General features: G+C 38.8%; 2 protein-coding genes across 2 annotated transcripts; both read right to left on the bottom strand.

Moving 5' to 3' along the window:
* Nucleotides 1–5,384: 5,384 nt before the first annotated feature.
* Nucleotides 5,385–7,874, bottom strand: LOC133518069 (trypsin-like). The gene is made up of 3 exons (XM_061851640.1): nucleotides 7,395–7,874; nucleotides 6,437–6,582; nucleotides 5,385–5,901 (listed from the first exon to the last, which is right to left on the bottom strand). Exons 1-3 carry the CDS (start codon nucleotides 7,857–7,859, stop codon nucleotides 5,736–5,738), a joined length of 777 nt encoding a protein of 258 aa, XP_061707624.1. The 5' UTR covers nucleotides 7,860–7,874; the 3' UTR covers nucleotides 5,385–5,735.
* A 135-nt stretch (nucleotides 7,875–8,009) lies between these two features.
* LOC133518070 (hypodermin-B-like) lies at nucleotides 8,010–12,584 on the bottom strand. Its single transcript, XM_061851641.1, has 3 exons — nucleotides 11,881–12,584; nucleotides 9,628–9,773; nucleotides 8,010–8,917 (listed from the first exon to the last, which is right to left on the bottom strand). Exons 1-3 carry the CDS (start codon nucleotides 12,334–12,336, stop codon nucleotides 8,758–8,760), a joined length of 762 nt encoding a protein of 253 aa, XP_061707625.1. The 5' UTR covers nucleotides 12,337–12,584; the 3' UTR covers nucleotides 8,010–8,757.
* Nucleotides 12,585–13,212: the final 628 nt, after the last annotated feature.

The following is a 13,212-nucleotide window of genomic DNA, read 5'->3' as shown; positions in this document are numbered from 1 at the left end:
GATCCTTTCAGACAGTTTTGAGAAACACCTCGAAGATATTGAGGCTGTATTTCAGAGACTCAAACTGTTCAAGCTGCGTGTGAACAGAGAAAAGAGCACATTTGCATGTGAATCGGTGAAATACCTCAGACACATTCTGTCAGCTGATGGAATACAACCTGATAGTGAGAAAACTAAGGCCGTCAACGAGATGAAGGAACCACACAATGACAAACATTTGAAGACCTTCATCCAGACTTGCTCCTGGTTTCGGAAATTCATACCAGATTTCGCCAAGATAGCAAGACCACTAACAATGTTACTAAAAAAGAACCAGAACTGGATCTGGAGAGAAGATCAAGCCAACGCGTTCAAGGAGTTGAAAAAACGTCTGGCATCTGCCCCAATCTTACGGCAGGTTGATTATACTTTGCGTTTTATTCTCAGAGTTGATGCGAGTGCATACGCCTTAGGAGCGGTCCTGCTTCAAGGAGAAGGCTACGACGAGCGACCTGTAGAATATGCGAGCAGACTACTTACGAGCGCCGAACGGAATTACACGACCACAGAACGTGAAGCTCTAGCAGCCGTTTGGGCCCTTGACAAGTTCCGTGGGTATATTGAAGGCTCAGAAGTTGTCCTCGTCACTGATCACCAACCTTTACGATGGATTTTAACCCTCAAGACGCCTACAGGGCGCCTCGCGCGATGGGCTCTGAAGATACAGGCTTACAACTTAAAAATTGAGTACCAACCCGGAAGCAAGAATGTTGTTGCTGACACCCTCAGCAGACCTGTGTGTGATGATATTACTAAAGATGCCTGTAACCTATGCACCGTCATAGTAGACATACCACACATGTCACCTACAGACCTACGGAGCGCACAAGCAGAGGACCCAGAAATCTGGAAGATTGCCAGGGACTTTGAAAACGACAACATAGAGGCTGCTACACGCTGGACTGAGAGAGGATACTATATGTCACAGGGAGTGCTATACCACTTTAACCCTGACGTCGAGAGTGACGACCCTCAGTTAGTCATACCACAGTCCATGAGAAAGGAGATCCTAAAGGAACTACATGATGCTCCTACAGCCGGACACATGGGAGTTGAAAGAACATACCAGCGAGTAAGTAAAAGGTATTACTTCCCCGGTATGAAGAGATATATCACAGAATATGTACGAGATTGTAATGAGTGCCAGCGCTACAAACCATCCAACTTGAAGCCTGCAGGGTTACTGCAGACCCCTGTACCAGCTCAGAGATTTGAGGTTCTCGCAATGGACCTATTTGGACCTTTACCTACTGGGGAAAAAGAAGAACGATGGATTTTCATTATAGAGGATACTGCGACTAAGTGGATTGAGCTCTTCCCATTGACTACAGCAACAGCAGAAGCTTGCGCCAGAACCCTGGTTGAAGAAGTCTTCCTCAGATATGGATTTCCCAGGAGAGTGATATCTGACAATGGCGTGCAGTTTGTGTCCCAGGTCATGCAGAAAGTTATGCACACCTTAGGAGTTCAGCAGAATCTGATACCTCTTTACCATCCAGAAGCAAACCCAGTAGAGAGAAAGAACAGAGACCTCAAGAGTCAACTTGCCATCATAGTTGAGGGGAACCACACCAACTGGCCGAGTGCCCTACCTGCTGTACGCTTTGCCATGAATAGCGCTGTCACCCAAAGCACCGCAAAGTCGCCTGCTTACCTCGCCTTCGGGAGAGAGATGCGATCACCCATAGAGAATAAGCATGATCTACGGGCAGTTATCCAAGCTGAGAATTTTATACCCCAGATAACGCCCTACCTGTTGAGACTCAGTGACAACCTCGCCGAAGCCCAAGAACACAATCTCCAACAACAGGATCGCAGAAAGATCTATGCAGACCAAAGGCGTAGACCTCATGAAAATTTTAACATTGGAGACAAGGTCCTCTTGAAAACACACGTTTTAAGTAACCAAACAAAAGGCATAACTAGCAAATTTGCACCCCGACGTGACGGACCATACATTATATCAAAGGTAGTCAGTCCGACTACCTACTTAATAACAAACAATGGTGAAACTGTTGGTAAATATCATGTATCAGACTTGACAACATACCATCAGAAGAGTGGTGATGAACCTGCAGAACCCGTCATGCCACAACGGAAGAGAGGTAGACCGCCCAAGCGCACACCTGTCACTCCTACTACACCTGCAGCTGGTGAGAAGAAGAGAGGAAGACCACGCAAGAAGCAACCTGTGAGTCGGCCCATGGGCGAGGACGTCCCCATGGCCCGAAGGGGGAGCCTGTAGCACCTCCTTAACCTACAATTCCACACAGACGTGTAGACACACCTTCATCATACACACGTCTGTGAACCCCTTAATCTTCATACACTCACCATTCATCACATTCACTCTAAATCAATCACTCAATCACCTCGCGTGCGCCATATCAATAGTTCGTTTCCGGCATGCGCTTGAGATGCAACGTGCGCGCGACCTCATAGTTTTCCTAGTGAGTGCTCTTTCCCCTTACGGCTGTTTCGCGTAAAACACAGGACCCTTATTAACCGTCCCCGGTTATACAATATTATTAACCACTATAAGTTACCTCCGATTTACCTGCCCTATTAGAGTTACCCTTACCTTATTTATTTTTTTGGCCACTTTTTAATGTAGCCGCGAGAATCGCAAACCCTTTTCATTCTTTTAGGAGAATAAAAGTGTCCCAAAATTTCCATTCTTTTTTCAAACTTTTCTTTTTGTTGCCGCCATACAAAATAAATGGGGAAACGGTAACACAATAGAAAAAAAACTCTGGGGCATTTTTTTACTCCATTAGGATCGAAAGAGCTCATGATTCTGAGTAGAAAAAACACAAAATTTATGAAAAATTATAAAACTAATAACAGTTTTATTTTTTAAGACACGCTCATTTAGTAAAATAGTGAGCTAGTGTCTAAGGGTCACCCTACATATATCGGCGCGGAATCGGCAAAAACTGATAAAAGAAACTTAATTTATGTGCAATAAGAACGTAAAAGGCGCCGTTCGGCTCAGCCGACGTCTTCTGACGTGACGACGTCTTTTCAGCCCTTATTGCGCAGACATAAAGCTTGTTCTTATCGGCTATAGCTGATTCCTCGTCGATATATGCGTGGAGACCCTAATACGTATAAAATGAAAGATAATTATTATCAAGAAATAGAAACAATAGACGTACTTCATATGCGCCCCAACCAGTCAAGATAGCTGTCTCAGTGCGCGGTGGTTGCCTCAACAGTAGCACCCTCTTTACCGTCTCTCCTAAAGACAGTGGTTTCTCTAGTCTACACAAAGCTATGTCATATTCGGGGTGTTTCCATTTTTCATGCTTCTTGAAGTCGGCGACAAGATACGGTTCTCCTTGCTCAACTATAATTAAATAATAACGTAAAATGGTCCAACTTTGCTTCCCTGCGGGTAATTATGTTCCAATTTTGGATATCGATTTAACGTTGAATATACTCAAATATTTTGTACGTTTTAACCGTACATACTCAGTAAGCTAAAATAAATTTAATGATATATTTGTATAATTATTGAACTGCAGTGTTGGTCATAATCGAATTTCTTCTTTTTGGCGTGCGCCCATTAAATAATATTATGGCGCACCATGGGGTAACTTTGCGTCCCCAATTTAGTACAGTATGTAGTAGTGTAGTATGCATACAGGTAGGAGCAAAATTACTACAAATAATGAAAATTTTGCTTATAGTTTCAGATATATAGTAATAAGTTTCATAACGTTGATTTACTGATAAAATATTTCAGATAACGTATTCTTCTTAATACTAATTCATCATCTGAATATTTAATTATGAACAATTTATAACACACTCACAATTTCCATAATTTGGAGCAAATATTGGAGCAAAGTAGGACCATTTTACGGTTAGTAAATTTAGTTTATTTAATATTCCATCAAAAACGTAATGTGAAATGAGAGCCAAGTTTAATATATTTGATAGGCGCTTACCTCCGATTTACCTCAGTATGTAAATCAAAACTGGCTTTTGGAGAATATTACAAAAAATAAAAAATCACTGTTTCTTTATCTTACGGTCGTGAACAAACAATTGCTCAGCTGGATGCCAAATTTCAGCTTGCTAGGTCATCCGGAAGTGGGTAAGGTTTTTGATGTTAGGTCAATCAGTCAGTTATTGAGAAAAATCCCGATTTTTAGATGTTTGTATCTTAATAACCGGTTGAGCTATATTCATAAAATCTAGTGTTCTAGTTAGCCTTAAGGGTCTTAGTAAATGAGCCAATTTTCATACGATTATGTTTAATTTTAAGTTACGTAGGAGTCAAAAGTGGCTCCAAATGGTTTCTCAGTTCAGGCAGTTCTCTTCTTTTGGACTTGGCTTGACAAGCTGCCGCGTGTCAAGCTAGATATCAATTCATAATCAAAAACAATAAATTAAATTAAATAATACCTATCACGCTACCCACAGAAGCTATTACTTCCGTAGATTTATCCATGCAGTGCGCGGCAGTTATTAAAATCATTTGGTTTAATATAGATGACCCACATAAAATATAATCGTCGCCCGATAATTCTATCGCCAAAGAAGCGACATGAGGATATTCTGTTATAGATTCAACATAATCTCCACCAACTATAAAACCTTCGAGTCCTCCTATTACGAATTTGATTTGATTTGTACATAGTAGAACGAAAACTCCTATTGCCTTTAATGCCATTATTACTTTAAGTAAAGTAGTTTTCCAATTTCCATGTTAATTAAGTACGCAATCGTTATTTGTCACGGATCAAAGCCTATAGCGATAAAATGGTTAAATTAAAAATCTGCCTCCCCAAAATTAGTGCTTTGAACATTGAACTGAATTTAACACTTTTAATGTCCGCTGCTCAAACTTATCCGATAAAACTGGCTGTACCTATTTTAATTTTATTTTTTGACTGGAACAAAAATGCACATAATTGTATTATTTTTTAATTTTTGAGTTTATTCCTTAAGGATCGTTTTTCATATATAAGCCCGGGGTATGAAAGTTTAAGGGGAGTGAAATCAACATTAAGTTGTCTCGTGCGCAACTTATCTTGCGTATCTCCTTGCAACGGCTGCAAGGAATCACTTTATTTATTCAATGTCAATAAATAACTCCTGTCAATTTGTGGAGTTTGATCTTAAATTTTATAATGTATTTTACAATCGTTAGTAAAACACGCACACACATTTTTTTTATTTTCGTTTTATGTTTAAAAATGCGGTAAACAAAATCTTTTAATACGTTTAAAAATATTTATTTTATCAGTACTCATTTCTCCGTTTACCTAGTATCATAAAATTTCGCCATATCTATCTGTTCGTCTGTTCAACGGCCTAGCCTAAAGATCGTTGGGTACTGCTACAAAGCAGTAATTGGGCATAAATATTGACAGTTTTAAATATGCCTGAAATATTGTAAAGTATACTTTTTCAAAACATATATTTTATCATGCCCACCGCACATAAAATAGCGAGGATTTTTATATTTCAATATTTAAGTGAGGTTGTTGTTGATTTCTGACAGGACTATTGTAGCCAATCCTGACATTGTGATAACAGATCGATCGCAACGGCGGGCCGTGCTCGTCGACATCACCATGAGGTTGTTTTTTATTATTATGCTATAGGACGGAGGATCAGACGATAATTATGATATTATGCCAATATAATAAAACTATAGAAAATCCATTTTTTATTTCTTGCATTCAATAAAAAGAGCATGTTAATCGTTGCGATGTGCGTACGATCCAATCGTAGTAGTATGGGACATCAGTGCAAATCATCAGACTGCGAGAGACGTGGACGTCTTTGTACGAGACCAGCCCAACGATTATTTGATTGTCAATTAGAAGCCCGCTGCCCGAGTCCCCTCTGTAGAAGAAGATATACTTTTTAAAAGAAAACTGCCATCAAACTTTCTTGAAGAGTGGCGGTAGGTACCTTATAATATTTGGCCTGTTTTTAAACAACTTGTATCTAACATACCTAATATATTACGAAAGAAAAGTGACCAAGACCGCCAGAGCCCAGGGCTGAAATCGAGCTATCGTCCTGTGCATTCGGGCCACGGCAATAATATTTTTACCGGAACAAAGACATACTTACATTATTATACCCATGTACAAATAACAGCATACAGCGAGAGATTCCCTTTTTGATCTCTTTGACTGAACTCACAATACCCGAATTAAAAATATCACTGGATGACTCTACTGCTGCTGCATGCTGATTTATCATAAACATCAAGGTCGTGCACGGTCGCGGACCGTCATACATTGGTGCTGTCAGCGTTTGGCGTGCACGTTAGGCCGCAGAGCCCGCAGACTTAACGCACGCGGCGTGCGGCGAGTTATGTGACTCTCGGTTAGACCTTTCTGCGCTTTCAAAAATGTGAGAAACAATGTACTTGGAAGCAAAATTTTCTCTCGCACGACTTTCGCCTCCACAAATAGCTCCTCTGGGTAACTGGCGTAAGATTTTCCTGCACTGTTGATGAGTCCACAGCTTCTGTTTTGTGTGCTTAAGCTGTATTGATTCAGTATAGAACTTTTCCTGAAAATCAAGTGTTTTGTCAAAAATATTCGCAAACAAGTAATCAATTTAACAAAAACTTGACGTCGTAACTTTATGACTATAGGACATCTGAGCCCCTAGTGTAAATTTATTTGATTTTGAAACCTGACGTACGCGTTTGCGTTAAGTCTCATTTAGAATGGGATTTAGACATAGCGCGCTAAGCGGAACGTTTTGGAAACTCAAAATCCCATACAAAATGAGACTTAACGCAAACGCGTACGTCACGTTATGCCATCGAATAAATATACATTAGGGGTACTGATAGTCGTATTTTTCTGGTATATCTTTAGTGACAATTAAACAATTAAGAAAAATTTATTGACATAAGGATCATCAAAATTGTCCCACCTGTAGGGCTAAGATGGTCGGCTCTTTATCATTTGTCACCATGCCTGTCACATTCTAACAAATATGTAAGCGCGAAAGTGATGGGCATAGTGACAAGTGATAAAAATGAAACCATGTTGCCACCGCTGTTCAGCTTCTAGAGTGCTCTAAAGGAACAGACATACATACACATATAGACTGCTAAATCCATGACCCTTCTTTGCGTCGCGCTATCAAGTAAACCATTATCCACGGAAAAAAACAATAAGATCCATTTGAATAATGTGAATTCCAATTACAAGGTCTTTAATTATTTAGGATGTGCCTTTTTAGTCAGTATATAGGTATCGATGTAACGAGACTGTTTTATATTAGTTAGATATGCAAAATAGACTGCTATCATTGTGGACTGGCACTCTTCATCTTTGTAAGGCTTCTATGATGTGAAAAAAATGACTTACGTCAGTTGCACCCCACCCAGCCAAGTCAGCTGTTCCCGCTTTCGGTGGGTCCTTCATCAACACCACCCTCTTCACGTTCGATCCCAATATCAGCGGTTTCTTCACTTTACACAGAGCTATGTCGTCACTGTTATTTACTAGATCATCAGAATTCCACTGCTCGTGTAGCCTGAAGCTCGCGATACGGTACAGCGTTCCATTCTCCCTATACACGTTACCCACAGAAACTGTACCTTTTGTAATGCCATCCAAACAGTGCGCAGCAGTTAACAAAATCAATTGGTTCAGTATAGATGACCCACATATAAATTCTAGTTTCGAATCAGGAACTTCCAAATTCAAAAAAGCAACATGAGGGAATTTTTTTATAGATTCAACCACAGAACCCCCGACTATGAAACCTTCAAGTTTTCCCTTTACTAATTGAAAGTTAAGTATTAAAATTAAAAGTCCTACTGCCATCATTTCTTGACGTAAAGTAGTTTTTCAAATTGCTCATGGGTTAATCGTTAAAAGTCACAGATCGCTGGTTACAATCATTAGGTTAAATTAAAAAAAAATGGATGTGTACAGGAAACAGGCTCCAAAGCACGATCTTTTGAATTATATCTGATATAAATATTAACTAATGTGGTTCTTTATTTATGAGTAAATAGATAACTGATAAACAATAAATGTCTGTGGAAGCAATTTTGTGTGGTATTCGCATGGCAATCGCAGCAGCATTACGGTTGTAAAGTTACTGCTACAGCGTTAACGTGGGCAATTTGGCAACGGGTTACATACTTGGGCCATGGGGTACGTACTTGGACAATGGAGTACGTAATTGAGCAATGGGGTAAGTACTTGGGCGATGGAGTACGTACTTGGGCGATGGAGTAAGTACTTTGGCGATGGGGTAAGTACTTGGGCGATGGACTACGTACTTGGGAGATGGAGTACGTACTTTGGCGATGGGGTACGTACTTGGGCAATGTGGTAAACGACTAACCGATTGATCGTTCTAATCATGGCAGTAATGTGACAATTAAATCATTGCAATTTTTTCAAGATGTCAATGACATTGCCCGCATCAACGCTGTAGCAGTATCTTTGTAACAATAATGCTGCTGAAGTTGCATCCGAATCTCACTTTTAAAGCGCAATTTTCCTTAAGTCAAGACGTGAGGTTGTCTTGCCTTCCAGCCTAGGCCTTCCCCAAGTATCTTCAAAGTTCCTTATCATGATCCTGATCAGCAATAGCTTTGAAGTCATCTTCTTATCTTCTTAGAGGTCTATGGTATTCTTTGCTTTCTTCCCTATAGATGTGAGGTGATGATGGTGACAAATATCAAAGTTAAACTACATAATTTTTTTTTAAATTTCAATAGCATCTTAGTTGTCTTGCCGAGTGCATAACCCAATTATAGAAGTATGGAACATCTGTGTAGATCACCAGACTGCGTGAGACTGAGGGGTCTTTGAAGGAGACTAGCCCGACGATTATTTTGTTGTCTACTAGGAGCCCGCTGCCTGAGTCTCCTCTGTAGAAGAAAAAAGAAGTTATTGGCAAAAATTTCATTTTTGGTACAAGCTTTTAAAGCTGACTGTACTTTTCTTTCCACAAGCACTACTCCACTCCACTTTCCACTACTCCAAACACAATTAGTTTGCGTTGTTTTATCACAGAGTTCCCATGGCCACCTCATGTCTCCATCATCAAATCACCTCCATGTCATCATAATATTGCATTGGCATCCGATTTACATTATATGTATGGAAAATTTAAGCTAAATTGGAAATTGGAAAGTGGGTCAAATTTTGCTTCCAAGATTTGACCCACACTAACAAAATAACTTTAGGGTCGGCAACGCGCATGTAACTCCTCTGGAGTTGCCGGCGTAGACTGGCTGGATCCTCTGGATAGGCCACGGAGATTGCTTACCATCAGGCGGGCCGTATGCTGGTTATTTAAAAAAAACTAGGTCCACTAATTTACCCCCTGTGTATTCTGGTCCATTTTACTGATTTAATTTAAAAATATATATTCCTATAAATAAATAAATAATATAATGACATTCTTACATAAATTGACTCGGCTAAAAACTTATACCCACCTTCCCATGATTATTGTATCACATCACATCACAGGCATCAAATTTAGCGAATAATTATAAACATGAAAATTCATCACTAGTTGAACCTGGGACATTTCCCCCGGTCAATAACGTTGAAAAAAATGTAGTTAATTTACTTTGAAGCGTAATTTCCTCTTGCGCGAGTTTCGCCACCACAGATAGTTCCTTCGGGTACACGGCTAAAGACTTTTCTGCACTGATTATTATTCCACAACTTCTGTCTTGTGTGTTTCAGCTGAATAGTGTCTGTATAATCATTTTCCTAAAAAAATAATGAAATAAATTGAAAAATCTTTATTTCACGCTAGTGGCCCGTATATAAATACCTTAAAACTAGAATATTTCACCATCATCATCATTCGCTTGCCCTTATCCCATTCATTTGGGGTCGGCACAGCATGTCCTTTTCTTCTATACTTCCCTTTCACCCTATACATATAAAACTATGTCTTAAAAACGATTAATTACAAAACACGTTATGTTTTGCGATGCGCCCGAGCCGACCTCGTAGTAGTAAAGCCAAAAAAAGATAATATGATTTCCAAAAACCTTCAAGAGTCCCGAAAAAGAGTAAGAGTTTAAATATCGGTGTATTTGAACATTTTCATATGCTTCTCGCTCAAAAGATAAACTAAGTAGAAAATGTTCTCGAAATTCTTTGAATACCTACCTAGTAATCTTAGAGCATTTAACCGACTGGAGACGCCTTGTCTATAATTTTCTGTACGAAACAGTCTGCCGATTTTTGCGGGGGAGGGGCATGTCGTATAAACTTCATACCATATAATAAGTATGACGTGACCATTGGCCGAAGTTTTCGACAGAGGGGTAAGCTCTTAAAGGCAACTCCGGTTGGTTAAATGCTTTAAGTTACCAATTGGTAAGGTTATAGTGCAATAAATACTATAGTTTGAATATCCAAAGTCTGTTTCACAAAGCCTAAGTAAAGTATTGGACAGCTAATTAACAAATAAATTAGCTGCTAGATAAAACTTCCTGCAAAACTTGGCACTTTATCAGTTAAGCTTGTTTTGAAGATTGTGAAACGCCAACGATGAACTTATTTCTCAGATAAGTAGCAAGTAGCTTATAAGAAACAGATCTTTAATATAAAATTGACTATTGCTTTTCTCCTTTTATCCTCCTCGAGTGACATAATAATTCATATTAGGTATGTCCCAACGTAACAGTTTGCAACTGTATGTTTGGACAACAACTTAAAAAGACGCTTTAAAACGCAACGCGATAGGTATCAGCTGTAATTCTAATACGAAATACGAAACATAAAACGTTTATGTTTGTAATCTAACATCGTTCGATGCAAAAAAGTCGGTTCTAAATCGGCTGGTCGCTGTTAGGTCGCAGTTCATCTAACACGCTTGCTTGCTTGCTTCGCTCGTCGTCGCACCTATCTTGTCTCTGTCAAATGGCTAGACGTTATCGTATTAATTTATTTAGCCAAATGAATGATTTAGCGATAGAAATGTATTCCGAATGTTGTATGTCATAATAATAATCTACTTAACAATAATTCTACCAAGTAAAACGTTGCCATAAAAATTGCCGAATGTTGGTTGCCAAAGTAAAAAGTTGGTTGGCAACTGAAATTCGGTCAATAAAACTTCGGCGAAAAGGCAGAACACCATTTTTTCTCTTAGTAAAAAGACGTACAAAGCGGAACCCTATACTGAGCATGACCAGACATCCTCTTGGCCGGTTTTTAGGTTTCCGTAACCCAAATGGAAAAAAAACGGAACCTTTATAAGATCATTTTTTCTCCGTCCGTCTATCTGTAAAGACCCTTGCTCTTAGGAACGCGTGTAGGTATCTAGTTTATATTAAAACCATATACTCAGGTCTACAGCTCCTTAAAGCAGTGAAAAATTCAAATTTCTAAAATAACGTTAAAAAAAGGCTGTTTATGTCGCAAAAATCTATATTTTGACACTCTCAAGGGAATTAAAATTCATATGGCACTTCCCTTTGGCCTAGAACTATGAAATTTACAAATACAAATACGTTTATTTCATTACTTTTTACAGCAGTTCATAGGTACAAATATGTATTAGGTGGGTAAGTAGTCTATCTTAGAAACAAAGTGTAGGTAAGTATTTATCTCAACAATGTGCAACAATTTGATTGTGTAAGTAATGAAAAAGGTGCGGGTACAGCTTGCTGGATAAATTTGACAAGTAATATCTTCTTACACTACAAGTACAGGGAAAAATCTCAAAACTATTAATCTGTTAGAAATAAAAATAAGTTAAATTTGTACGGAACCCTCGTTGCGCGAGTCCGACTTGCACTTGCCCGGTTTCATTATTATGCTTTTATAGTATGAATGTCGATAAGTATAAACACATGCTTACTTCGGTTGCGCCCCATCCCGCCAAGTCTGCTACCCCGGTCTTCGGGGGGCTCTTCACCATCAGCACTCTTTTCACCGTATGTCCTAATCTAAGCATTTCCTTTAGCCTACACAGAGCTATGTCGTGATTGACTTTGTATGTATCCCATTTTTCGTGTTGCTTGTAACTCGCGATACGGTGGAGCTTTCCAATCTGCCTATTCACGTTACCCACAAATGCTGAAGCTTTCGTAACGTCATCCAAGCAGTGAGCGGCGGTTATCAAAATCCATTGGTTTAATATGGATGACCCACATATATATTCATCGTATGAATCTACCTTGTACAAAGTTAAAAAAGCAACATGAGGGAACTTGGCTATAGTGTGAACATAATCACCCCCGACAATGAAACCTTCCTGTTTCCCTATTACTAGTTTAAAAGTATATAGAAAAACGAAAAGACCTACTGCTCTCATTTCATGACGTTAAGTGGTTTTCCAATTTGCTTATCGATTTTTCGATGTTGGTCATGGACTGCCTATTAGGTACGATCATAATTTTAAATTAAAAGCACCAAAATGTGTACCTACAATGCGAGTGAAAATTAAAGTAGGTCGGTACACTATACTAAAGTAAATTTAATACATCTTATATAACGATTCATATATCCTATCGCAAAAAATGAACTATAATACTGCATATTGAAACATCACAGAAAAACATTTTTTTTCTTTAAAATCCTTTTTAGCATTCATGTAATTAGGAAAAGTCGTAAAATACAATTTTTATGTAGTACCTATGTCTACATAATACTTACATATCATATACTTATATTCCCGTAAGAAAAAATTATAGTTACACCATATCTACAAAAGTTAGCATGGAGTCAAGAAGGTCCATACATTCTTGAGCAAGTAGCATCTTATTTCAAGATATCGATACATCGGCGTCTCCATGGTGTGGTGATTGACAGAGGTTTGACTCAAGGCACACTTTTCTACTAGCTGTTACCTACCAGATAAAAAAAAATGAATATTGAAGGACATTGTTTCACTAATTGACTAAGTTGGATTATCACGAAAACCATTAAAAGTTTACTAGACCTATAAGTGCATTTTCCGGACGAGCCTAAGGTGGGTCGGTGGCTAGACAGTTATCCATTTATTACTGAGCACCCTGTATAAACTACTCTCGCCGACAGGCACATTTATTAACAAGAAAAGCTTCAAAATCATGGTTTCAAGAGAGTTAAAAGTTTGCTAGGTCCACAACTATTCACGTCATGATTGTGTACCTATTGTAGATAATATGCTATTTTAATTGAAACCATAAAATGGGGTGAGTAGGGGTTA

This window comes from Cydia pomonella, chromosome 5, assembly GCF_033807575.1.
Source record: "Cydia pomonella isolate Wapato2018A chromosome 5, ilCydPomo1, whole genome shotgun sequence".
Classification (NCBI taxonomy): Eukaryota; Metazoa; Arthropoda; class Insecta; order Lepidoptera; family Tortricidae; genus Cydia; species Cydia pomonella.
This window is presented reverse-complemented; position numbering and strand designations above follow the sequence as displayed.